The sequence below is a fragment of the Cheilinus undulatus genome, linkage group 15 (assembly GCF_018320785.1).
Source record: "Cheilinus undulatus linkage group 15, ASM1832078v1, whole genome shotgun sequence".
Classification (NCBI taxonomy): Eukaryota; Metazoa; Chordata; class Actinopteri; order Labriformes; family Labridae; genus Cheilinus; species Cheilinus undulatus.
Window position 1 is genome coordinate 14,886,527 of NC_054879.1, and position 27,634 is coordinate 14,914,160.

Sequence of the window (27,634 nt, forward strand, 5' to 3'; positions counted from 1 at the left end):
TAAATGCATCTTAAAACACATTTTTATTCCTTGACTTTTAACTCAGCATCAAAGCTGGTTAATCTCTCCTGTGTCCTTTATTTTCTTTTGCTTGCTTTTTATTTTAATCACTTTGTTATGTGTGTTATATTGTTTTTTTAGTTCCTTTTAATTCTTATGTGTTTTATGATGTTTTTATGTTCACTGTGATTTTATGTTTTTATTAAGTTTTACTCACTGTGCAGTGCTTTGATAAATGTAATGTTTTTTAAATTTGCTATATAAATAAAGTGGACTGGATTAGATGATCAAGACATTCCTTAAATTTACTAATTATAAATGTATCGAGACATCTCACAGCAAAAATTCTACATATTGTACCTTAAATTGGTGCCCATTTAGTTTTTAATAGAGAGCTTTTAGGGTTTTATGATATTCAGAAAAAATGCAAACTTATGACTATAAAGCAACAATAATATACTGAATAAGATATTAAATAAATACATACACATTTTGTATTCATATAGCATGAATCTTACAATTATTGCAAAACTGCTGCAATAACTGAAATTACAGCAAAAATTATTTAAGAAGAATATAGGTCAAAGTACGCTCACTTGTCTGCCTGTTTTTGCCACTCAAATGCTAAAACTTGTCATTGAAATTGGTTTTAAAGAACTCTTAAAGAAAAAGACAATATAGTGGGAAGGCTTTTTTATCTCCTGTTGTTGTGAATGGAGTTTGGTGGCTGTGAAGATGTTTAAATTTGAATTTTTAGAAAAGCATTTAGCCCTTCCTCTAAAGGTCTGTATGCTAAGGGACCTTTTGTTCAGTGTTATTGACATACTAGGACTGATACATTTACCTTGGAGGGACAATTTTGGAGCCATTTCAGCTTGTTTCACTTTAAATATAATTTACACTTTTTGTACCCCCTACCTGATATACTATACAGACAAAAGTATTTGGCCACACTTGATAATTATTGAATACAGGTGTTTTAATCAGACTTGTTGCCTCAGGTGTATAAAATCAAGCACCTAGCCAGGCAGTCTCCATTTACAAACATTTGTGATACAAAATGTTTTTTCTGAATAGCTCAGTGACTTCAAACGTGGTACTGGGATGGATGTTATCTTTGCAACAAGACAGGAAGAACAGTCATGATGCAGACAACCACATAAAATCATAGAGCAGGGTCAACGGCTGCCAAGGCTCGCAGTGCGGAAAGGTCACCTACACTCTGCTGACTCCACAGCTGAAGAGTTCTGAACTTCCACTGGCATTAAAGTAAGCACAAAAGCTATGCAGCAGGAGCTTCATGGAATAGATTTCCAATGCCAAGCACTTGATGGAGTGGCGTACCACACACCAAGCAGTGGAAACATGTTCTCTGGACGAATCACGCTCATCTGTTTGGCTGCCGATGGGTGAGTCTGGGTTTCGCAGATGATTGTTACCCGTCTGGCCCCTTAGCTCCTGTGAAGGCCGATCTTAATGCTTCGGCATACCAAGACATTTTGGATAATGCTATGCTTCCAACTGTGTGGCAACAGTTTGGACAAGGCCCTTTTCTATTCTAACATGACTGTGCCCCAGTGCACAAAGCAAGAACTATAAAGACATGGTTTGATAAGTTTGGTGTGGAACAACTTGACTGGCACACACAGGGGCCTGACTCGACCCCATCAAGCCTCTATGGGATGAACAGGAAAGGAGATTATGAGCCAGGATTTCTAGTCCAACATCAGAGCCTGATGTCATAAATGCTCTACAGAGTGAATGTGCAAAAATTCCCACAGAAACACTCCAAAATCTTGTGGAAAGCCTTCCAAGGAGAGTGGAGGCTGTTACAGTTGCAAAAGGGGGGTATAGAATTGTTTCTCTAGTGATTAAGAATGATTTTGGGGCTTTTATGCTATTTTACAGTAGATAGTCGGTAATCTGGCAAGACAGAACTCAAGGGTTGATTTAAAGTCTAACTGCCTGCTTCAAGGACTATACGAAGTCGCTAAGCCACCCAGGGCTCATAGATTTTGTTTCTTATCTTCATCTAGCTTTAACTGCTGTGTCATCTCACATAGTAACCAATGTCCTTTCGTCACTACACAATGATTCCATCCAGCTGATCCCAGACAGATCCCAGCTGTCGGTGGCAGCACATTGTAAACACAGTATCCAAAACACGCCCACACGAGAGCACTGACAGCTAACGTGGACTTCTTCCGGGGAAAAAAAAACACTACCCTGACATTATTTTCCATTTAACTGCTGTGAAACTAGAGACTCATGTGTTGTAGCCCACTATTGATACATGCAATGACTTATTTCACTCAAGGGAGGAGCAGTGAAGGGTTTAGAGGGAGGAAATGGCTGATGATGACCAACCTTTACTGCCTTTGCTGTCTCCAGCGACTGCTCCGGTGGGATTCCCACCTCCCTGTCCCTCAGGAGCTGCTGGGTGAAGTAGGTGATGTCTCGTCCTGCGATGGGGATGTGCTTTATACAGCTGCCAATTACATAACCTTCAGCCTGGGAGAGACAGTGGAGAAAACACAGAGATGGATGGTTAGATATTTGGGAACATTTTTTGCTATAATTTGAGGATTTTCCACCATATCTTTGCACTGCGGAGCCTCATCTATGTCCCCTCGCTGTTGTGTTTGGCTCCACTTTTGCACACATTCAGCAGAAGCTACAGACATGCTGATTCAGTCACTCAGCCACTAAATATATTCTGCAAGCACATTTCCTTAAACTGAGCAATTCCTTCCATCCCCTGAAACACTGCGGCCTACTTTTAAACTTCAGAAATATCCTGTTACTGTCAAAGTAGAAAGTGAAAATACAGCTTTCTCAAACAAGAATGTCTTCATACTCTTCCACATACTCCTGTATTAAATCGCATTATAAAAACTTTGAGGGATGTTACTGCCCTTTTTTAAGGTAAAATGAAAACTGCTTATGCTTATCAGCATAAAATAAGACTGAACTGCTGCTCAAGACCAACAGCTAAACCTGACAATGACACATTTTACTGGAATATAGAAAGTGCTTCCTAAGCCAATACTCTTTAGTTATGAATTGCCAAATGACATCTCTTTACTTGTGGAACTGCACCTCACATTGCACCTTCATTAGGCCCTATGTCCACATTCAGTGTTTATTTCACTAGCAGCAACCATAAACCCAGTTGTACTGAAACGGTCATGTTAAGAGTAAAATAACGGTGCTCCTCTAGTGGTGCCTTTTAAGTCTGTTTAAATTACTTTGCCCAATGTTTGCTTTTATTTATTGCTTGTAAGGAAATACTGCAAATAAAAATTTAAAAACATTGGAGAAGAAAGATTTACTGGCATTAAAACCAGCTCTAGACCTGGAAATTGTGCGCACAAAAAGCAATTCTGGGTGCCGGAGATGAACTTTGAGATAAAGGATTAGTTTCTCTTTCTCCATTACTGCTGGCAGAGTTGCTAGCAGAAAACAAGCCATTTTTCAATTTTGATTGGCTGGTGAGGAGAGGTGTCCACGTCTGTTTCTCAAAAGTTGAACCAATTTCCACTGAAAGTGCAGTGACCAAAAAGCTGTTGTATTCTAAGGACACTGATCACTGACAATGCTGAACTGTATAAACAATGCTAGCAGAAAAAATGCCATTTGTGGTGCAAGCTTTTCACCCATTTAAAAGGCTCCGTTATGCTCTATGCAGGTATGAAAAACATCTGTGCATTTTTAACTTTACAACCACCACTGCCCTTATAAAGAAGTGCATCTGTTATGTTGGAGTAGACATTGAGAAACCAATCCATTAGAGGTTGCTCGCTCTCCTGGACCTACTTGAAGCTGCTCCCCCTGTCCTACAGAGTGAAGCAAGAACGGTCAGTCCTCTGCTCAGCTGTGCTGTAGTAGTCATGTCTTTGTGTCCTGGTGAGCTAACTTCATCGATATGTTTTCATTCTCTAACAACTTGCTCAATATTTGTAGATATTTCATCAAAAAACTCGATTAAGTTCTGATTTTTTCAAAACGATTCTTCATTGTGTTTCGCTACTCTGGGTTACACTGTCGGCTGCATTGCTCTACACTGCCCTCGTGAATGGCAGTGGTGCTGCAATGTTTGGTTTGTATCTGTAAGCTTGGAAAGACCAGTTGAAAAACGGGCAAAATGAACACAGAGTATGGACATAAAGGTCCGTTAGTATTTGTATTCATTCAGAACGTAAAAATTAACCTTTTGGCTGCTTAAAAAAACACCCTTTGAAACTTAAGTACTGTTCAAACAACCTCCTAAAACCTCAGGTATTTCTTCAAAATTGCACAGAATTTTGCTATTTACTAAAATCTTTCTTTCTCCTTTGTAACAGATGGAAACAAAAGTAAAAAGCAGTTGGAAGTTTAAGCCCTTGGCTTTCACTGTAAGGAACTGCCTTTGCCTTAAAGTTTGTTGTCATTTTCAATATCATCAAACAATCAAGTCAATATCCTACTCCTTTTCAAACATGTCCCTCATCTTAGCCTTAGCTAGCAGATCTACAGTCACATCGTAAGCTGGGCCAGCTGAGTCATTGCCATCGTCGGAAATAGTCAGCCTCCTCTCGCCAAGGCTGCTAGCCATCATCTGTGTTGGGAGAGAAACTCACTACAGGGATGACGTGGGTAACACCGTCTCCGCTGTCGATGACTGTTCCTGTCAGCGTCCTCTCTCCCACCTGTCTGGACGTCCAGGAGGCTGCTAGAGCGAGTACAGCCTGGAATACAGATGGATAAAAACACACATGGATCACTGTGATAGCAATAATGTTTTGGTTGTATATCAATATTAAAAACACTACTGATATTTGATTACACTCATATAGGCACTATAGGAAGCTGTGCACAAGGTCAAGTGCATTATTCAGAATGTCTCACCTGCACAGCGATGTAGAGCCCTGGTACATTAAAGGACTCAAACATGATCTCGGCTGTGTACTCTCGGTTCTCTGGTGTATTCAGAGGGGGTTCGGTCTGCAAACAGAAAATAATAACACATACAGTCCAGTGATTCTTTAAATTCAGGTTAAAAAATAGAGAGAGAATATGATTAATTCAGTTTGTTTCTCAAAATTACTATTCTACAGCAAATAATGGAGTATCAATACTTGGTTCTGTTGTTTTTATAGGGACATGTGAGACCGTCTATAGATGTTACTCAACATCTCTATAGTTTGCCTGTGCTTTTCCCATGAGTCAAAGTATGTGCAATATCACAATAATAAGAGAATGAAGAACATTTAAGGCAGTGGTTCGCAACTGACCCACCACCACCTCCTTAACAGCAAATGTGATGCAAATTTCCAAGATTTTTGAACCACTAAAATTGATTTGATGAAAAATGCTGCAGTTTGGATCCTAGATGAAACAAAACATATGACTGCACAAAGCAAATGGACAAAACTTTGTGAGGAAAGGCATGCAAACAGATATTTTGCCCTGTTTTGTTGTGATAATGTAGATTATTGGGGGGGGGGTGTTCAATCCTGAGAAATGAAATGACTTTTATGGGAAAACCAGGTTTCTCTGAGCTACCTCTACCAAAGATATTTGGATAAATAAGTTAGAATCTCAAGAAAGCAACCAGAAAGTTTGTCCTTTTCAAAAAAAAAAAAAAAAAAAAAAAAAAAGAGTAAAATAAAACATATGGAAACATGTCTGACCAGAAGTTCCATAGATCCTAAATACTGTGCAACCATTTTTTTTTCAGGCACCAATTTGCAACCCACTGAAAACAGCTCCACTACCCACTTTTGGGTCCCAACCCACCAGCTGAGAACCACTGATTTAAGGAATCTGTCCTGGACTGATGACATTTTCAAAGCCCCATCTTACCAAGAGGAAGTAGTGATCCTCAGGTTCAGCCCTCAGGTACTTGAAGATGATCTGCTCCATGAAGCGCTCCATTAGGTCCCAATCCTCCACAATCCCATGACGGATCGGCCACTGTTGGTTAAAAGGGTTCAGCTTATTAGAAAGCCACATATGAGATACTATGACTGAAGAAATGCATAAATATGTGACACAAATCAGGCTACGACAGATTAGACTTTCAAAATCACTGGCCCAACCGTTGTAACCACTGACCAAAAAACATTATTTATGTGCACATCAGAAGACCTGAGCGAAAATACATTATCTTTTTAGCAAAAGAGATGACTGATCTTTTGCCGAGTCGTGTCACTGTCAGCTCCAGTGGTCTGGCAGGAACTTTTTTCTCTCTTCTGTTTTCATCTATGTTTCTCCCCTCTACTTGCCTAGTGATTTTCTTTTTTAAATGTTGATTTTTGCCTTGCTTCTGATAATGTGCACAAGTACATATGACTATCTTTATTACCACTGCTTGTGCAAACAGTGAAAGTGATGAACAAAAAAGCTAAAAAGTGTATCAATGAGGTGTGAAGTGAAGCTATGAAGTGTATCAATATTTAAATGGTAAAAAGGGTGGTAGTGTTATGTTGAAGGAGGTGGAACACTACCTAATACACTTTAAAGCAGATGTAGAGTCCAGTCAGAACATTAACATCTCACCTCACCACGCCTGGATTTTAGTTTCAGTTGTCAGCTTTACTCTAATAATACCTAAGTTAAAGCTATAGCCATGAACTTGAATTTAGTGTTGGTTTTGGCCACCCCTGTAATAAAATATAACCTGAAACGCCACCCATAATCAAACACTGAAGGCCTAACTCGCAATCTCCGTTCCAGTTCATCCCAAAGTTGCTCGATGGGGTTGAGGTCAGGAAAAGTTCTGACCAGGACCAGTCAAGTTCTTCCACACCAAACTCATTAAACCATGTCTTTATAGTTCTTGCTTTGTGCACTGGGGCACAGTCATGTTGGAACAGAAAAGGGTCTTCCCAAACTGTTGCAACAAAGTTGGAAGCATAGCATTGACCAGAATGTCTTGGTTTGCTGAAGCATTAAGACTGGCCTTCACTGGAGATAAAGTGCCTAGCCTAAACCCTGAAAAACAGCCCCATACCATTATCCCTCCTCTACCAAACTCCACAGTTGGCAATGCAGTCTGTCAGGTAACCTGGCATGATCCTGTTTCTCCTGGCATTCACAAAACTTCGCACATCTGACTGCCAAACAGAGAAGCAAGATTCAGCACTCTATAGAATGTTTCCACAGCCCCACGGTCCAGTGTCGGTGTGCTTTACACCATCAGATGCTTGGTGTTATGACCCTGGGTCATATTGTTTCTGTTTTACTGCACATGTGCAGCTCTGTGTGTCCTCCCCTGCAGTGTTGAGTGTGTGAGTGTGTCTCTGTGGGTGTGTCTAAGTAATTAGGTGGTGATGCAGGTGGCTGTAGCCGATTGGATCATTGAAGAGGAAGGTGCTGCTGCTGATTGGATCCGACCACTCCCCCCAGCCTTTAAATGTCAGCTGCTGCAGTCTGCTCTCCCCTTCACCAGCCACTTACAAAGAAGCCAACAGCTCTGTGATTTGTAGCTTAACTTTTTGTGAATTGTAGATTTGAGTATTTAGACTTAGAAGTAGCTCTCTTAGCTTTGGTGACTTGACTTAGATTGTGACTGTTGTAAATTTGTGAATTTGTGTTAAACTTTAAGCTCTTGGCAGCAGGGAGTAACCACTTTTGCTAATTTGTTTGTTACTCTTATTAATTCAATTAAACTGCTGCTTAACTTTGCTTAATTTGTACCTGGCTTCCTTGGGAGTGGGATGAGTGGGGCCACACATTGTGTTATGTCCAGGCTCCCCTAGACTGGGACGTAACACTTGGCATTGGACTTGGTGATGTGAGGCTTGCATATAGCAGTACGGCCATAGCATTCATGAAGCTCTCGCTGTTTTTGTGATTACATTAAGGCCAGTGGAAATTCAGAACTTATTAGCTATGGAATCAGCAGGGCGTTGGACTTTAATGTACCTTAGCAGTTGTTGACCCTGCTCTGTCATTTCTTTTTTACATGGTTTTCTGCTTTGTGCCAAATTGCTGTTGTTCCTAAATGCTTCCACTTTCTAATAACATTACTTACAGTTGACTGTGGAATACCCAGCAGGGACGAAATTTCACAAACTGTCTTATTGCAAAGGTGACATCACATTACCACGCTTAAAGACACTGATCTCTTCAGAACGACTGATTTTGTATCACAAATGTTTGCGAACGGAGACTGCATGGCTAGGTACTTGATTTTATACACCTGTTCATCCTGATTCAAACACTTCAATTAAATAATTAACAGGTGTGGCCAAAGACTTTTGTCCATATAGTGTATCTACAGTAGTGCTCCCAGGGAAAACTGGCTACAGCAGAACACCTTAATGCAAGTAAAAATGGTTCTAGCAGGTAGATGTTCTTTGAATAGGAGTTTAATGCAGCAAATTATCTATCAAATATCTCCTGGTGTCCATTTATTCCCAGAGCAAAATCTCTTAATTATTGTGCTTGAGGTCAAAGATAGGATACTTGCATTTGATAAAATCTATGTCCACAGAGTCTCAGAATACATTCAGAGGCATCTCATTTTATCTTAATCTTGTCTCTTCGTTATATCATATTTATGTCAATGCATTATGTCTGGCTCACCCTTATGTTCTTACAAATTAGAATATAATTAGTAACAGACAAACCTTTCTCACCTCTGAACCATTAACACTAATTTTAAAGACTGGATCCTAATGTTGGAGGAATAAGACAGAAGTCTCTAAATGCATAGTATGTATGATGAATACCTCAGCTCTATAAAGAAACAAACCAAACATGGTAATTGCTTTGCCAGTAGTTTCTGTGGGTGTGTAATACTGTCTGGCTTACAAACCTTAGTGGAATATGTGGGCTTGTCTACTGCTTCATCTCCAATGTAGAAATCCAAGTCATCCACCCCCTTCATCATCCTCCTCTGGGCCTGGTCTCCGACCTTGGCTGATTCCTTGATGGCGATACCTGATCAGAAAATAGAGATTCAATAAGGTGCAACAGAGAGGAATAAAATTACTCTCTGACGGCGATGTAAAGATTACATTGGAATGGGAAAATAGTTCAAATGATCAAGGATGAGGGTTAGACAACAAAAGCAATCTGGCCAGGGTTACGGTATACCAATGACAATAATCAGTGTGTTTTAACTTGATATGACTTGAGCAAACACCCAGTAACAGAGTCGAAATATACGCAAAAAAGCCTGTGCCTGTAGATTTTGACTTGCCATTTAAACAGTTATAACAAACTTTTTTCAAACTGTTTTACAGTGGTTACGCTCTAAAGAATTCAGGAACATGCTGACACCAATGTGCAAGATTTTGTTTAATTGCTGATTAAATTGTACTCCTTCCTGCTTGCCATACTGTACTACCAAGGACTGTATTCACTGGTTGGCAATTTATCAAGTCCCATTAATATTTTAAAAAATGCAGCTGAGTGTCTGCTGCAGCTTAATAAACAAGAATGAACAGCTAAAAGTTTATTCATATATTTGGCTGATACTTACCACTAATACAAGGTAATATCAACAGCTGATATATCGGTTTTAGATGTCAGCTGAAATTTTCATAGTTGCAGATACTGATATTATGCTAGTTATGCATCCCTAACCTGAAAGTTTTTCTGTATCATCTAACCTCCAGACTTTTTACTGTGAGCTTCACATCACAACTCAAACACTAAAGGCAAACACTGCATGCAACTCAAGCAAGCATCAGTGACAAAACAGCCTGATTATACTGATTCATGTTGGAGTTTCCTGGCAGCATGTGAGCCACACCGTGCGATGCAGGCATGTCTTTTTCCAGAGAGAGATGATGAGGCACCACGAGTGTTGGAAAGAAACATACTCTTGATTTTCTTACACTTTCCTTACTCCACAGAGCTGTTTAGCTTGTTTTACAAGCATCTCCATGTTTAATATGTCATTTGCTGACTTCTGTCAACACAGAAGCAAAACTACTCAAAGCTGACAAAGGCTGGTCAACACAAAGCACAAAATTTCCTTTTCTGCACTCAAAAGCACTAGTTAGTTGTGAAATTAAAGATGGCATTTTGTAACAATATGACCCTTTGCATTAAATAAAATAAGATTGGCTCTCTTGGCAGCTTAAGTTACCCATCCCTGATTTAGAGAAAGTGTTTCTTTTATATTCATTTTAGGAAATCATTTTAATTTAGCCTTTACTACAGTTTACAGTGCCTAATTTTAGTATGTCCCCACAGCATGATGCTGCTACCACCATGCTTCCCTGTAGGGATGGTATTGGCCAGGTGATGAGTGGTCTGGTTTCCTCCAGACATGACGTTTGGCATCCAGGCCAAAGAGCTCAGTTTTTGTTTCATCAGACCAGAGAATTTTGTTTCTCATGGTCTCAGAGTCCTTCAGGTGCCTTTTGGCAAACTCCAGGCAGCCTGTCATGTGCCTTTTACTGAGGAGTAGCTTCCAGGTCTAATTGGTGGAGTGCTGCAGAAATGGATGTTCTTCTGGAACATTCTCCTCTCCCCACAGAACTCCTCTGTCAGAGTGACCCTCAGCGTCTTGGTCACCTCCCTGGGCCCTTCTACCCTGATCGCTCAGATTGTCTGGGTGGCCACCTCTAGGAAGAGTCCTGGTGGTTCCAAACTTCTTCCATTTATGGATGATGGAAGCCACTGTGCTCATTGGGACCTTCAATGTTGCAGAAATTTTCTGCACCCTTCCCCAGATCTGTGCCTCAATACAATCTTTCCGACGGTCTACAGACAATTCCTCTGACTTCATGGCTTGGCTTGTGCTCTGACATGCACTGTCAACTATGGATCAGTATATAGACAGGTTTGTGCCTTTCCAAATCTTACCCAATCAACTAAATTTACCACAGGTGGACTCCAACCAAGTTATAGAAACATTTGTAGGATGATCAGTGGAAGCAGGATGCACCTGAGCTCGATTTTATATCTATGATTTTTTTATGTTTGTTCTTTATTTCTAATGTATTTGCAAAGTTTTCAAACAAACTTTTTTACTGTGCCATTACGGGGTATTGTGTGTAGAATTTTGAGGTAAAAATATGAAATTGAAATTTTGGAATAAGGCTGTAACAAATCAAAAGTTTGAGAAAGTGAAGCACTGTGAATAATCCCCAGATGCACTGTATTTTCAATGTATCTTGCTGCTCTGCCACCACAGATATTCCACCATTATGTGCAAAACAGTGGAATGCGTCAAAATTCATTCAAAGTTTAGCAGCTTAACCCTTTGGTTTCTGCAGTTTTTGCTCATAAACTGACAGCATTATTGAAATGAATGCTATGATAAATCTCAAAAAATGTAAATACAGAGACAAGTAACCCATTTGGTTTTTTTACCTTCTCACCCAGTCCTGTTTAGAGTTGTGAAACATTTTAAAATCATTTAGCACTTCATGAAAAAAGTCTAAAAATTTGAAAATGAAAGTAAAAGAGACCTTTAAGATTTAAAAGAATGATGAAATTCATGTGATTTTTGCCCATTATGGCATATAAAGAAATGTACGTATCATGATGCATCATGGTCCTTGTTGCCATGGTGACCAGCCTGTTAGGCTGGTGTGACAGAATTATACAGAGAAATACTCACATGATGGAACGATGAATTGCGGCTCTGTGTTCCCTGCATACCCCAATTTGGTGTAACTGCAAGAGAAAAGGCATCACAGTTTAGTTTTTCATAAAACCTATAACTTCAGGACAGGACAGTTTACACTGCTATCTACTACACAGTTATTGTGATCAATGCTATCACTGTGTGCCGGCAGGTTGGTTCGGTGCCAAAAGAAGCAGCAGCAGCAGCTCTGGAGTTTGTTAATGGGAGGCCATAAAAGAGCCATTCATGTTGCATGGGGAACCCGAACTCTATTCATATTTGTCTACAGGAGGAAAAAGCCTTCTGCATAAACTCAGCACACTCAATATAAACTTACTCTGACCTCAACACGGTTGTGCTCTGTATTGCCTCCTTCTCAACACAGAAAAAGATGCAAGACGGTTTCAACACTCGATTTAACTGTGGCAAACATAACACTTACTCTGGTATCAGTCAAACCTCAAACCATCATTCGTAGTGCTAGTTAATGACATCAGTAACAGCTATTTGGAACTGATATGTGTCAGTGATACTCAGGCTCCAGTGTTGATTGGCTATTACACATGATGTCTTGCCAGTTAGATAGTGTAGTGGGTGGGAAAATTAGGTGAGACTGTGGAGAGTGAAAACAGAGCCAGGTGGGAATACATACATCACAGCAGAGCCAAAGTAGTGCACCTTTAAGTTAAAACTTTTTATCAGTGATCAGTAAAATAAATCATCGATACTGAGTATCAACCCTAATGATTGCCAAAGTCAATAATTAGTTGACCCTTAAAACTCACTGTTCACCATCCCACAAACACACCTCATGATGATGAGTTATAATTAAAAAAACATGTTAAAACAGAGCACAGTCTCCTCCATTTCATAGTCTCTCCAGTCTTACAGGTGTTTTCATGAAGACAGCAGCTTGTGACTTTGTCATTTGTTGCTGCTTGTTTGCATGATGTTGGCAATAGTTGGATTTGCTTCCACATCAATCATAGGAAGACAAAATGGTCAGCTGGGGCATACATGGGGATTACAGACAAGGCGTAGAGAAGAGGTAAGCTTATCAACAATATCTACATCTACGTCATTGCCCTCTGTGATTGGCCATGGTCTATGGGTCGGGAATTAAAAGTGGATCATGGAGCTGTTCTCAGCAGTGTTAACTTCCACAACTAAAACTATGACTAAAGATGTATTTGTCATACTTTTTTTTCCATGACAAAGACTAGACTAAAACTAGTCAAAAAAGATCTTTGATAAATTAAACTGACTAAAAGTAGTTTAGATTTCTTCCATGGTGTTCTGCCATGGAGATCGCCATATTGTTCACCTGCAGTGCATTGTGGGAGGGGCTGTCAACCAATGGCAAGCTTTTGCATCTCTACTGCTTTGAGGAATGGCACAAATGAATCTAACTGCAAAAAATTGCATTGACTTTTTCTGTATATATAGATATTTTGAAAGCAGTTTGTCACAAAAAGTTCATTTTTTCACTGCTTTGTCCCAAAGAGATGGGAGAAGTCTATGCAAAGAAAAGGCCTAATCTCTATTGTTAACTGTGTGTTATCAATAAAAATCATTGAGTTTCAAATTTCGATACGTTTTGTTCTTTTGTCGTATGAAGTTTTTGTTTTTTTTTAAATTGAAGTAACATTGCTGTAGTAGATATATTCTTAAAGCCCAGGTTGTCCTGAAAAAAAGAAATGTTTAGAGCTTGACTGTGCACCACAGGGTTGATGTTTTACATGCTTTTTAAGACAAGTCCAGACAAGACATGATGGTGACAAAAATAGCAGTGAGCTTTAAGGGTTAAAAATTTCTCATCAAGGTACAATAGTAGCTGAGGGTCCTGGGGCTAGAGCAGTTCTGTATGACTACATCAAGTGATTTCCAATGGCAGCAAATCCAATCTACGCTTTTTATAAACCCCGCATCGGCCATTTTCTCACTTTGGTAAGTATTTCCCTATTTCTATATTTTCTCCAGTCTAGGAGTTTAGGGATATTTATATCCTTCATTTTCAGCATGAACTCTATTCAGCTTCACTCCAAAAATGCTACTTGCTATGTTTGCCGTTTCCTCTTCTTCCACTTCCACTCATATGCTTTACTCATGAACAGATGCAAGTACATAAAAGAAACCTGATTAAATATTATAAATACACTAAATAAAACAAATTAGTGGAAACAATCTAGGTGTCTTCATTTTTTTCATAATACAATGATTTAATCTTAGTTTGCAGTATATCAGTGTGCGGTTTAAAAGACTACTTGAGTAATCAAGTTATTCCAGAAGTCAGATAATGATCAGTTTATTAGCACTGCATGTAAATGTACACACTGAAAACCCATCAACATAAGTAAGTGAGGCACCTCTTTAATTGCCAACTCTCTGAATTCTCTCATTGCTGTATAAATTTTGTAAGAAAGATTAAAGGTTACATGAATGCATGTGGCATGTTTGGAGACCGTTCACTACGTTTCCTATATTTAAAAAAACAATTAGAGGATTAAAAAAAGCTAAATATCACAGCAACACAGCCCTTCCTAAAGCAGAAACAACAGTCATACTTCTTATTTCTCTCCAGCTGAATGATGCAGAGGTAGACTAGCAACTTCTGTCTGCTGAAACCTTAACTGATTGATTTTGTCTAAGGTGTTTGGTGGCTTTGAACGGTTGCAAGTGGTATATAAAATTAGGGGTGCACCGATTGCAATTTTCTGGCCGATCACCAATCTTTAAAAAGCCTGACCTGCCGATTCCGATTTTGGCCGATACCGATTTTTTTTTATAACTGACAGCATACACCTTCAATGTTCCAATCTTATTTCACTGAATAACAGTGAACAATACCCATAAAACAATGCAAACTTGTTGTTTTAACTGCACATGAGGTAGTTCTCTCAAATAAAAATGAAAAGTTTAAAGCATTGCTGTCCAAACTACTAAATTACATCAGTTCCTTTAGTCTTTCATTTTTCACATTTTAGTTGGTAGAGGCATATGAAACCGATCTTATCCATCTTACTGATCTTATTTACAAGGATCGGTCGATTGCCGATCTCCTAAAATTAAGGAAATCGGCGCCGATATCAATTTTGGCCGATCGATCGGTGCACCCCTATATAAAATAATAATACATATCTGTTTGTGTCAAGATACTTTCAATAAAACAGTCATAAACTCTGAATAATAACCTCAGACTTTCAGTGGTCAAAAAAGATCCTTTTTGCAGATAAGCTTCCATCAGGCTCCCACAGTTAAGAATAAAAGATTTCCATTCAAGAGACCCAACCTAAGCACCAAAGACTTCAGACTTAACAGCCTGGTCCACATTTCTGCTTTGTGCAAATGGTGTTTTGTGGGGCACATGCTAACCAGATGTGCTCCTGACTTGGGCTGGCCCAGACAAGACTCCCAAACTTCCCGCACAAAAAGGCCCACGGGACTGATAGAGGACACTGCTGATGACTGCCAAAGCACTGTGGGCATAATAGGCCACATCCTGGTCAAAAAAGAGGCTCTTTGAGTTTTATTTAAAAGAGGTCAGAAGAGCCACATCAGCAGTCTTTCAAAGGAAGGAGCAGGGAGTTGTACAAGGGCAAACTCTGGTCTCCTAAACGTGAGTTAGAGGACAAAAACTGTCAACTTGCTCTACTCAGATCACTCAATACACAGCTCCTTAAATCTTATCTGTAACAGTTTCATGAAAACTAAGCTGTCTGTTTTTTACACCAATCAAATGGAGACTTCTTAAATAACTTTGATGAACTGGTAGAGCACAGTTGTAAAGCTATGATGATGCTTACTGCATTATTATAACCAACTTTTTATCATTTTTATTAAGCTGAAAACACAGAGTGGTGTCTGAATAGTTATATAACCTATTCTGGCAACTTTACCCACCTGTCAAGCACACTCGAAAGCCAATAGAGCTGCCAGTGTTGGTTTTTTTTAAGGTAGAGCCAGGAATAGGAGCACAATGGGAACATGCAGTAGAAACTCAAATACAGTACATCTAGGGGGAATAGGTAAACAAAAGCATGCTTTATTCGATTTTTTTTAGTTTGTCCTGCTTTGCAGAATGGAGAAATTCATCTGAAAGTGGCTTGCTGCATGCTCTGGAGCAGTCCAGATACTGTAAAAATATTTTAAGTGTGAAAATCTGGTCTGATACCAAGGTTTAAAATAAAAATTTAGCAGATCACTGATGATGATGCCTATTTTTTTTTCATTGCTTTTTTCTTCAGGTGTAAAACTCTTAGACACTGACTGCTAAAACCTATCAGTTCATCAAACATGTGACTTCTTCTCCCCAAAAAATCTCAGCATGATTGATTGATTAAGCAGTTAGGTGTGCTAGATGTAAGCATGTAAATGAACAACAGATAAACATCTGCTACTGACAACTGTTCATGACTTATTTGACAATAGCTGATGTTTGTTAACATGGCTGATATTACATAATGACAGGGATAGGATTTAATATTGATTACAGTTCTTGAATAATTACTTGACCATTGGTGGTTTGTTTGACACCAATCACATTTGTGGACATAACTTTTGTAATGTTTTACTGTAAATGCATAAATGTGCAGATGCATGGTGTCATCAGCATATCAGTATTGCCAGATATGAACATTTCCGCTGATATTTGCAAATTCTGTACCAGCAATAAGTATCAGCTGTAAATACTAGACGCACAGTACTGGTAGTAGGCATGTTTGGGCAAAAAAACTTAGGCTGAAATGAGGCCTAAGGGCACCATCAGATGGAAAGGAAGATTGACACAACCCAGGCAACTGTCTGGATGCCCTTGTATATTACCAGGGGCCTAAGAGAATAATTTGCTGAAAAAATGTAGCAAAGTCCACACCTTTAGGACACAGTAAGGGGTGGATGTGGAGAGTAATCACGGCCTAAGATACAACCCAAGCGGGGAGTAGGGTTGCCACAAGCCCCTGGTCATGCTGTGGATGTTCTAAGGGCCTGAAAACTGCCAGCGGTCTCTGGGAGCATCACCAGGGGTGAAAAGGCCCAGACAAAAAACATGCTGTTAAGCTTGACCTTGGCTGTGAAGCGAAATGTGTATGTAAGTTTGTTTTTCTTTGTCATCCTCATTTCTTCAGGTTTAAGTAGGGTAAGTGTACCCATTCAGCCCAGGCACCATTTCAGCCCACTTGCAACTTTGAAGTCAATTTAAAAAAAAAAAAAGGGGGGGGGGGGCTGTCTAATGTTACACTTTATTTTTTCCAATCACACAATTTCTTAATTGTATTCCAGTTTTTGTGGATATTGAATAAGGCTCACCTACATTCGTGCAGTCTCAAGGAGTCTCAGATAAAGTCGCCACAAAACTTTGGTGTTTCAGGACCCCTCAGAAAGAACCTCTTTTCAACTATTTTCAGCCACTGACTTGTTAAGTACAGTCATGTTATGTAATTTGAGAGATTATTCTTTTGGGTTTTTTTGTGTATAAACAAGTAGTTTTTTGTCATTTCTTACTATTTAGTTTCATGTGAAAAGATGAGTCATGCTAGCTAGCGTAGCGAGCGAATCACTAGTCAATACATGTAGCCCCACTGAAAGATACACTGCTTAAGGATTAAAAATGATAAGTACACAAACTGTTTTTTCATTCATTTTACATAAATCTTCAAATTAAGACACAAAAAAGGGTTTGGGTGGGTGAAATATTTTCAAAAAATGTCTTTTTTCCAAGGTGGGCTTAAATGGTACAGTGACCCAAAAAACAGCTAGTGTAAGCTAACTCTGAACAAGAACTCCTTGATAGTTCAGAAAGTTTGGCAAAAGAGGGATAACTGCGATGGAAAGTTTTACAGCATATTTAGGCTACAGGCATTTCTTTATACATTTGTTTCATTTTGGTGAGAACATATTATCTTTATTTCCCTGGTAGTCACTGTTGAACCATTTAAGCCCATCTTATGTGTTTCAATAGGAAATAATGAAATTTTGAGGTTTGATAGCTTTTCACTGTAATCCTGTGTTGGATGTTGTTATACCTCACTAACTTCATTAACACGAGTACATCACAGACCACACACTGCCCAGAATAATTGATACGTCAGTAAATTTTGCATAATAATTTGTTTACAGTGAGAAAAATGCCAACAAAAAGGAAGCACCTGTCCTAAAATCATCATTGTTACAAGCCAAACATTAAATCCAATTTCAATAAGATATTTTTGATAAACTGTAATGTCATTTAATACTTTTAAAAACAAATACATTTTTTTTATTTTGTCAACATTTAATCAAATTTTGTAAACATTAAATAAAATGTTCAATGAAATGTTAAATACTGAAGCCAATGAAAACTAGTTTTAGGCCTATCTATTCATGTTTGTGGTGGTCCATTGTTACAAGCCAAATATTAAATCCAAGATCAAAAAATAAATTGTGTTTAACATGTATAACATGTTACTGAATTAATATGTGTTTACTACCTGAAAAATATAATAATTTTTGATATTTCTGTCACACGTGGGCTTAAATGGTACCTCGGTACCAATTAAGCCCACGTTCCAGACTTTTGACTTTATTCACAAAATTTCTTTAGTTTGTTTAAAAAAATGCATATGTAAATAAATATACTTTCAAATGAGAGATTAATTCTTCATTTTAAAAAATGATCATGTTTATGAATCATCTTAGTATCTATGAAAAATACATGAACTTCGATTTTGGTGGGCTTAATGGGTACACTTACCCTATGTTTTAAGGTCTGAAGTTTGAGATCTGAACTATATTAATATATATCAGTATCAATGACTTAATTGTCTAAAATGGATCTATAAATATCAGCATATCAGATATCGGCAAAAAACAATATTGTGCATCCCTGTTAGTTACACATGTAACACTAAAAGCGTTTCAATACTCTAGCCTAAAACAGAATGTGCACAGTGTGCGAGTGATAAAACAGGACTGGAATAATGACGTTCATATCGAGAACGCAGCTACTCAAGTACTGTGCCCATCCCCCGCCAAAACTGAAGTTGCATATAATGCACCTGTGATTCCCCTACAAACAAGCATTTATAATAATTTAAAAACACAGTCTGTAAACGTGTAATTCATGTCGTAAAATTTAGCACAGGAACGTTTACTGAGAAGAGTATGGCTAAAATACTGACTTCTGTATTAAGGTCATTTCACAGGAGTGTGTCCTACATCTGTCAAAACTTTGTATTATGTTATGTCATAGCTCATTAATCCTTTAAATTTAACGCTGCAATCATCAAGATTATTACACACACCATGAATAAAGAGATTATGTCTAATATGAAGGATTACTCATAGAGATGTAACACAAAACTCTGCAGTTGCCTTAAAATAGTTGGAGTGTTTTAGTGTCTTTCAGTTCACTTTTTTAGTTTGACTGCCTTTAAGATCACTTTTTAATGCAGTTGCACCACTTTTATTACGTTTTTCTGTACCATGGTCCCATTGTGTTAACAATGAAGGCCATTTTAATCAATGCAATATCTCCAACTTGTCACTTAGAGTCAAAGATTCATTGATTCAGTACTAACAGCAGCTGCCTCCTACATAACATCAACACTGGCTGACAGCAGCAGAATATAACAGCAGAGCAATGAACACCTTCATACCACAGAACAGTCCCAGCTTGTCTTTCTCTACCTGCCTCAACAGGCTAAAAATACACCAATACACATGTCTGAGGTCTATATCTCCAGCATTGTGAAGAATCTTTCAAGAAAACTACAAATTCACCTGGTGGTTCAATTTAGACCAATTCTAAATGTGTCTTTATAATGATTACAGCCATAGGTTGTGATTTTCATCTGCTTACTTGAAAGAGATGATGAAAGACTTCACCTAACTCCTTGCAAATCATTCATTTTGGTCATTTTGCACATACATAAACCTAACCCAGACTTGTCTGGTTCCTTCTTTGCATGTATACAACTTTATAAATAGCAGTCAAGCCATTATAAAGCGTAAGAGGAAGTGGAGTTGTCACTATTTGGAAACCATGAGCATGACTCAGAGACAGCTGTGAAACTCCTTCAACATCTGCAGATAACTTGTCCTCTCTAGCCAAACTGAAAAGATGTAGCATGTCAGAGTTTCCACATAAACTACCTCATCATAAGAACCAACACTCCACCTAACTAAACTGTGACTAGGCGTTTTTGTTTTGCAAATATAACCCACTTAACTTGGAACATATGTATTCTGACTGCAAGATTTGACCAGAGAGTTATAGCCATCTGAATAAAGATCAAAACTAGTGTAGGCAAACTATAATCTCAGCTGCACTTCTCTGCTGTTTGCAGGTCAGAAACTGCAGACCGCTGAACAGTCTGAAGAGAAGACGAGGAGGGGGATGAATGAAGAGGTATGCAGTGTTAGGAGTGAGCAGTTCAAGCCCCTACATGCAAGCAATGCAAAATACTTAAAGCCCTCAAAACTAGCAGAGGATATCCAGCATACACGGTACTGTTATTTATGCAAGCAAAGGTGTATAGGTACTCTAGAAATGTATTTTTTCACCCTTTATCTTTAAGGTTCTTAAAAATGAGAGTTGGGTATTGAACAAGGAAAAGCAGACAAGCTAGATACCTCAAGTAAATCATAGTAAAGGAGGAACTAAGTGATCATGATAAACACTGAAGCAAAAAGAGCCACAATTACCAGCACTTTGTTGCTTGTTTGACCATTGCAACAACATTTAATGCAAGAACTGAAGATTATCACGGTAAGTTAAGAGATAATTTGGCATGGAAAATAAATATTTGCTCGGTTGTGGCGAGAAACGAGAGAAGTTAATCAAAAAAGCATGCTCGGATGCCGAGAAACGACCATATATGGACTAAAAAGCGTGAATGAGGAAGTGTCGGTAGTAATGGGAAGTACTACTGCGCCTGCGCAAATCCGGACAAACGAAATGATTTATGAAATGCATTCGCTGAAGACACGGTTATCTCATCATGTGAGACATATTACTGTGGAAAATTTTGTAGATTTAATACACTGCGAATATTTTAAAACGTTATAACGGCCTTCACGATAAAAAATGAATGAACCAGCTGTGAGGGTCTTCCTTTGGTCTTGCAAAAGCAAACATGGGTTGAATTATTGCATTTAAAGCCATTCAACAGGAAGAAGACTCAATACTCCCATGATGAAACCTTACTTATGATGATACTAGACAATGACCGAGGAACGAACTTTAGCTGTGGAAAAATAGCGGTGAATGAGCTGCGGAGCACTTTAATCGACTTGTATCGGAATGCCTAATGGTGTTACGGTGTAAAGAGTGACCCTTTTAATTGGTGACTTCTCCGGAATGCATCGGTGGTTTTAGCAGTTAAACAGCTGCAGCTCGACTCACTCTGTAACTACGACAACCACGCACAGACGCATTCGACTGGAAGTCATCAACTAACACAGTAACACCTTAAACCATGACACCGGGAGTGTGATAACGGTCACATTTAGTTGTTTGTTAGCATATTAGCTCCACGGCTCACTGTCTACATTTACACAGACAGACACACACCCAGTTGATGCTGCTGCTGCTGCTGCTGACACTGACAGTCGCTAACCGTACTCAGCCTCTCGGTGACACCCGAGCCCCCCTGTCTGCGCGGCGGTCCACTTTGAAAAGCTTACCCCGTGCCGCAGTCGACAACACACGCCGGTAACCGTCCAGCCATCTCTTCCCGGGTCTCAGCTGCTGAGGAAGGGTTTAAAATGTGAAGGATAGCAGTTTGTTTCGGCTGGAGGAATCTGGCGAGGCGTCCACAGGCGGAACCCCAAGCCCGCACAGTGCCGTTTCCACTTCCGCACTCGGCTTCTGGCAGGGAGAGGCAAGATGGCGGACACCGGGTAGAGAGACAGGCAGATACAGGCAGGGCTGTACAGCTGTCAATCATCGAGAGAGGAAAACATCATATTTATCAGACCAGATATAATAATATGTATTAATTTATTTACTTATTTATTCACTTATCAACGTCAGTTTTCTTCCAGTGTCAGTTTTGTCGAATAAAACTGCGATTACAAATGTAAGAAAGAGTTAAAATGACTACAATTTGAGAGGGCTGTTAAGAGATTAAAATTCTTTTTTCATGTTTGTTTTTTTTTTCTTGCTTTTAAACTAAGGGTAATTGACTTCTTTGTAGGTAGATGGAGGGTTTTAACATGAACTTATGCACGAAAGAAGTACCTTTTTGTGGACTGAAAAGGAAATAAGGGAGCAATATAAAGGTAAATGTTTGATAACACAAGGTGCAGATGACTTTTAAAAGTGTAATGGTACATTGAAGAACAGAGGTGGACTTGTTTAACATCACTGCAGGGATATGATGAAGTTTTTTTAGCAAAGTGTGTTAAAGCGGCAATAAATCATGTGATCACTAGCAGTTGAAAAAAATGTGGGCACCAATTGTGGCCCTTAATTAATTGTGATTAATCCGATTAATCCTGACCGCCCTGCTTAAGACTTAAACTAAGACTGAATTTTTAAAAAGCTACCAAAATTAAGACTGATTTTCCCATACATTAATATATAATAATAAGAACATTGATATATATTTTCTGCATTCAGGGATATGGTAAATCCAGAAAAACAAGTATTATAACCATGACATACCATTGAACTTTTTGAGTCACTGTCTTACTGTCTGATGTTTTATTATGATAAGATTAGAAAATATAAAATTGGACTAGTTCTACTGTAAAGAGCTATTTGCAGCAGGATGCAAGTTTTTGGGGAAAAAAACTCAACAACACTATGCATACCAACACATTTACAAGGTATCAGGGATATAAAAGATAACTTTGTCCACAGGAGGGCGACAAAGCCAGCACAACAAAGCTCATCATAGTGTTTGTTTACTCTCTTTTCATTGTGTGATGAACCAGGCATGTAATTTAACTCTTGGCACCAGCATGCAGTTTATGCTGATAACTGATATTCAAAATATATGATAGTTCTCCACTGTGTGTTTAATCGCACAAACACAAGTAGAACATCGAGGTTATGTCAGTGTTTTCTTTTTAAGTAGGGCTGTTAAGATTTACAGAATTAATCTTTTTTTTAAAAAAAGTCCATAATTTAAAAATACAATAGGCTATACCCCGGTAAAATTTGGGGAGGTTATGACGGTGTTAAAAAGTGCCTATACTTCACATCAAACCTTTCATTTTAATAGTCCACCATATATTTATTTTACTACACTACGGACCCATACAAAAATAATAAAAGCATTTAGATATATTTTGAAACTTTTTAAAAACTTTTTACAACAGACTGAAATATAAAGAGCTGCATCAGTAAAATCAAACTATTTCTTATTCTCTTAAGGACATACATATTTAAAACACTCAAAAGAAAAACTTTCTGTCAGTAACACGTTTGCTGTTATTTAGATAAATAGATTATTTCAAAATTTTATGGTATTTTTTACCTCAGGTGAGCTTTGACAGTGTTGGAGAGGACGCACAGATGAGCGTGTGTGTTAATGTGTGCGCATTGGTCCGCGAGCGTTTCTGACGGCTGTCAGACGGTGAGAAGAGAAGGAGACATGACGAAGCAGCGACTGAATCAAAGCTACAAAGTCACAAATAACGACACTACGAGCAAATCTACGCACAAACACGACCTAAATAAACACAGTGTTCTCCTCACGGAGGCTGTACGTGTCTCCAGTAGTAGCATTTCATAATTTTTCACTCTAATGATGAACTTACTATGCATTTGCTGATCGTGTGTGACCCCAAGCAGAGCATGCAGAGGAGGGGGTGGGGGTTGGAGCGGTGACCGTCAAAACTTTTTCTGACCTTTTGATCTCGCGAGATTACGCCTATGGGTTGCCATAGCAACAACTGGTTGTCAGGCTGTTTATTCCACTTCCTACTGACGTCAGAACGTTGGTCATAGATCGAAGCCACTTTTGGTTATGACGTCTTCCAAGCCAAAAAAAAAAGCATATAGAGCCTTGTTCAGGATTTCGCACACTCTTAAGAGTAGGTAAAGGTTGAAGTCCACAATCCTGTCCACCCGGTCATCTAGACATATTCAGGTGTCCAGATCAGAATTGATTTTTATTTCAAACATTTCAGGAGGCATTTATTGAATTTTTAAAAATGTTTTGGGGACTGTCTTCATACATCCTGGGCCTCTTTAACTGGGCCAGAGAGAAGGTCATGCAGATGTACCGAAGGATCAGCGGGGCAGAGTCAGACAATCTGAAAGGTCAGATATCAGCCCTCATGTTAGAACAGAGTAAGGCAATCTGTAAAGAGCAGGAAAAAGTAGCACAACTCAGCACCAAGCTGGTTTTAGAGGAGGAGGAAAATAAAACTCTCTGGGACCAGCTTGAGTACCTGATGGCTATGCTAGATGACAAGGATTGCTGCCTCAGACAAATGGGGGAGATGTTTCAAAAAGAGGAAGCCAAGTGTCAGGAGGAGCACAGGCGGAGAATAAAGCTCTGCCAAATCATAAGAAGGCTCGAGGATGAACTGGAACTGCAGAAGGAGGAGGCAGAGCAGCAGGCGGCAGAACTCAGCACCAAGCTGGATTCTGCTGTGAGGGAAAGTCAAACCAACTGGGAACAGGTTGAAACACTGACAGCTGAGCTAGATGACAGGGAGCGTTCCCTCAGACAAATGGGTGATTGGTATCGAAGAGAGTTGGCCACGTCTCAGGAGGCGCAGAGGCGGCTATTCGAGCTCATCCAAACCGTAACATTGCTCCAGAATCAAAATAATAGCCTGAAGAGTGAGGTTGAAAGCCTCAAACAGGCTAGTGATCTCTCAAAACACAACCTGCAGATAAAAGAGGGCTGTCATGACCAAGATAAAGGAGAAACTCAAGATCCAGGAAGTTGAACAAAATTGAAATTAGAAAGACCTCCCTGTTGCCATGATTTGACTGGTTTGGCACAGAAAAAGCACAAATGAGTCTCCATTCAACTAGAACAAAAACTAAAGTAACATCAACTAGAAAAGCACTCAGAGAGTGCAGACCTCTGCCATTAGCCCTCCCTCCCAATAGTAAAGAAACCTGTAAAAAATTCCAGGATCCAGACAGTGGTCCGGATCACTCCCAAAATCTAACCAGTTCTTCCTTATGCCATTTCTGACATTTCCTGAAAATTTCATCTAAATTCATCCATAACTTTTTTTAAATTATTTTGCTAACCAACTAACAAACCCTGCCAATCTCATAACCTCCTTGGCAGAGGTAATAATAGGGCTGCATGGTGGAGCAAGGTTAGTGCTGTCACGTCACTGAAAGGTTCCTGGTTTGAATCCCTGATTCAGATGGGGCCTTCCTGTGCGGAGATTGCATGCTCTCCACGTTTAGCTGGGTTTTCTCCGGGTGCTCTGGTTTCCTCCCATTATTGTGTCTTTATGTCTGTTTTGTGATAAACTGACAACCAGTCCGGGGTGAACTTCCATTTAGAGGAAGGTAAACCCTGGATTGGCTTCAGTCTGAACAGGACAGGCAGTGAAGACATAAATAATGAAAAATAAATAAAATAAAATAAAATGTAAAGATAAAACTTAGATGCATAAGTGGGTCACATTTTCTTGTTTTGCACTACTGTTACCCCTGTGCCTCCCATAAACAAATAGAAATTGTTGCAAAACTTGTGCTTAGTGATGTGTGGTTGAAGTTTTGGCACTGCATGAGGAGCATGTGAATACAGCAGCATTAATGTGGTCCCAGTCTTTTCTTTTGTTTCTAACCCTCCCTATCATAACTACCAACAGTATGTGTTGTCTAACCACCCTGTCATTCACAGACACTTCACTGTCAGTGTCAGGGCCGGTTCTAGGCATGCATACATGAGAGGGCAGGCAGAAATGTGAAAGGGGCAGCATGCGTACACATCATGCTCCAGCTTATTTTTTGTTGTTGTTTCCTGTGACGTGCCAGCAGCATCACTGCTACTGGTACAGGCAGGAGAAGCACTACCTTTTCTAAAAGCTCAGAAAAATGGATGCATTGTGCAGAACTAATACATTTGTTGACATACAGTGCCTAACAAATTTATTAGACCACCACCCAAAGTAAGGTTTATGCCACAGTTGCCCTAAATTAACAGCACTGGTAATTACAAACATCATTTTTGATGTTTCTACAATGGTTAATACACCAATATGTAGAATTTCTTTAACCCAAATGATATTTTTAATGCTAAAATATAATTATTATTGTTATCCATGAATTTTCAACTTTACTGACTTACAAATAACCTGAAAAAATAGCAAAGCACATTAATGTTTCTTAAATAAGATGTCAAACTAGACAATTTCCACAAGTGGAAATCGCAAGAGGGGCTCTGGGGGCTGAGCTGGTTTCATCACAGGGTCATTTATGACAATAGACCCGACTTGTCATTACAAAGTCATGTCCAAGTCCAGGCTGAAGCAGCATGTAGCTGGACAGTGACATGGTGAAATGGTTGAGAAACAATGTACATGACAGGAGACTTTATTCATGTGTTTTAGTCATGTGTGGCCTGATTAGCTGATGCTGATCACCTGGCACCTGAGCTTTAGCTGTCTTCTTGATATACCTGGTGGTGTTGGCCCTCCCTATGAGCTGAGGTAACATTATGACTACAAATGGACATGGCTGTGATACAAAGAAACAATGAAATCAATCTAATGAAACAGTGTGCCTGTCTCTCTTACTCACATGGCCTGGTCATAGTTTAATAGCAGTTACTGGAACATGAGGCTGAGAAGTTTGTGCAGATTCACACATGCATGTAACTTTTGCACACACGCACGAACACACACACACGCGCGCTTTGCGCGTCAACACACACAAACACACAATCTCTCCCATTCACTTCATATGGGATATATGTGTGGCTGTCTTTATGGGGGACTGTATGGGGATGAGAAGCCACCCACAGTGTACCTCCATTCTGGTAAAGCAGTGTTACTCAACCAAAGAGCCAAATTGTTGAGAAATACCTTTGCAAGAGCCACAATTTTAGAGGTGAAAATTGGCAAAAACAGCTTGAAGTACCAATAACAATAAGAAAAAGGTGGCAAAAATGGTCAAAAAGCAACAAAAATGGGTGAAAATGTAAAGGAGAAGGGTCAGAAAGTAGCTAAAATAGGTAAGCCAGGGCTTGCCTCTATAACACATTTTTTGCCATTCTTTAACCCATTTAAACCACTTTTCTTGCATGTTTTATCCCCATTTTCCCACTTTTCTTCTATTTTTTTGCCACTTTTAAACACTTTTCATTACTTTTTTGCACTATTTTGTCATTTGCAACCAATTTTTGATACTCTTTGCCCCTTTTTTCTCTTTTACCACTTTTTGCCACATTTTAACCTCTTTTCACCACTTTTTTCAGTCAATTTTTGTCCCTTTTTGCCCATTTCACCACTTATCACCTATTTTGCTCATCTCTAACCCCCTTTCACCACTTTATCTGGTCATTTTTGCAACACATCTGCCAACAGATCAAATGTTGAGTCATTCTAAATGTATTTCAGTATTGTTTGTGGGATTTATTTAACAGCTGCAGACATTAAAAGCCAAGGGATACTCTTAAAACCACCACATCTTCTTTTCCTCCTTTTCTGAATTTAATGATCTTCTAGGGGCTGGACAGGAAGTTTTGGGGGGCCTGATATGGCCCCCGAGCCGCCAGTTGATGGTCAGTGCTATATAAGTTCCATTATGATTGCCAAAGAAAACCTCAAGGATAATCCTGTCCTGGGTGGGAACTGTGGGCAGCGCTTGACTTCTCACTCATCACTTTTCTTTCTTTTTCTCCTCCTCTCATCCTCTTCCTGTCCCGTTTTTTGGGTATGTTTGGGTAAATTGCTTCATCTCTGTAAACATAATAATCACCCGACGACGCAGTCAGCGCGGAGTAACACAAACACTGTCCACAGCGGTATTATACCGACAACGTTAACATTTATTTCATTCAAGTGAAACCAATATCAGTTACGTGACGTCAATATAATCTAACGTAACGTTGACAGCACATTTTGGTCGGGTCAGATGATGTTTATCTGGGGTGGGAA

At 39.2% G+C, this 27,634-nt stretch overlaps 1 protein-coding gene across 2 annotated transcripts in view; it reads right to left on the reverse strand.

Annotated features, from left to right (window-relative positions):
• Positions 1–23,380, reverse strand: part of LOC121522916 (actin-related protein 3-like) — a 35,474-nt gene extending 12,094 nt beyond the window's left edge. Inside the window, exons 1-8 of one of the 2 annotated variants that reach the window (XM_041807613.1) lie at positions 23,315–23,380; positions 21,233–21,484; positions 11,567–11,622; positions 8,804–8,928; positions 5,845–5,955; positions 4,888–4,983; positions 4,620–4,727; positions 2,368–2,511 (exon numbers count right to left, since the gene is read on the reverse strand). In XM_041807613.1, the coding sequence (XP_041663547.1) occupies positions 2,368–2,511; positions 4,620–4,727; positions 4,888–4,983; positions 5,845–5,955; positions 8,804–8,928; positions 11,567–11,622; positions 21,233–21,276 (684 nt within the window). In that variant the 5' untranslated portion in view covers positions 21,277–21,484; positions 23,315–23,380. Of the gene's footprint in view, positions 1–2,367; positions 2,512–4,619; positions 4,728–4,887; positions 4,984–5,844; positions 5,956–8,803; positions 8,929–11,566; positions 11,623–21,232; positions 21,485–23,031; positions 23,102–23,314 lie in introns of those variants that run through there. The other variant, XM_041807612.1, reaches the window with a different exon arrangement.
• Positions 23,381–27,634: the final 4,254 nt, after the last annotated feature.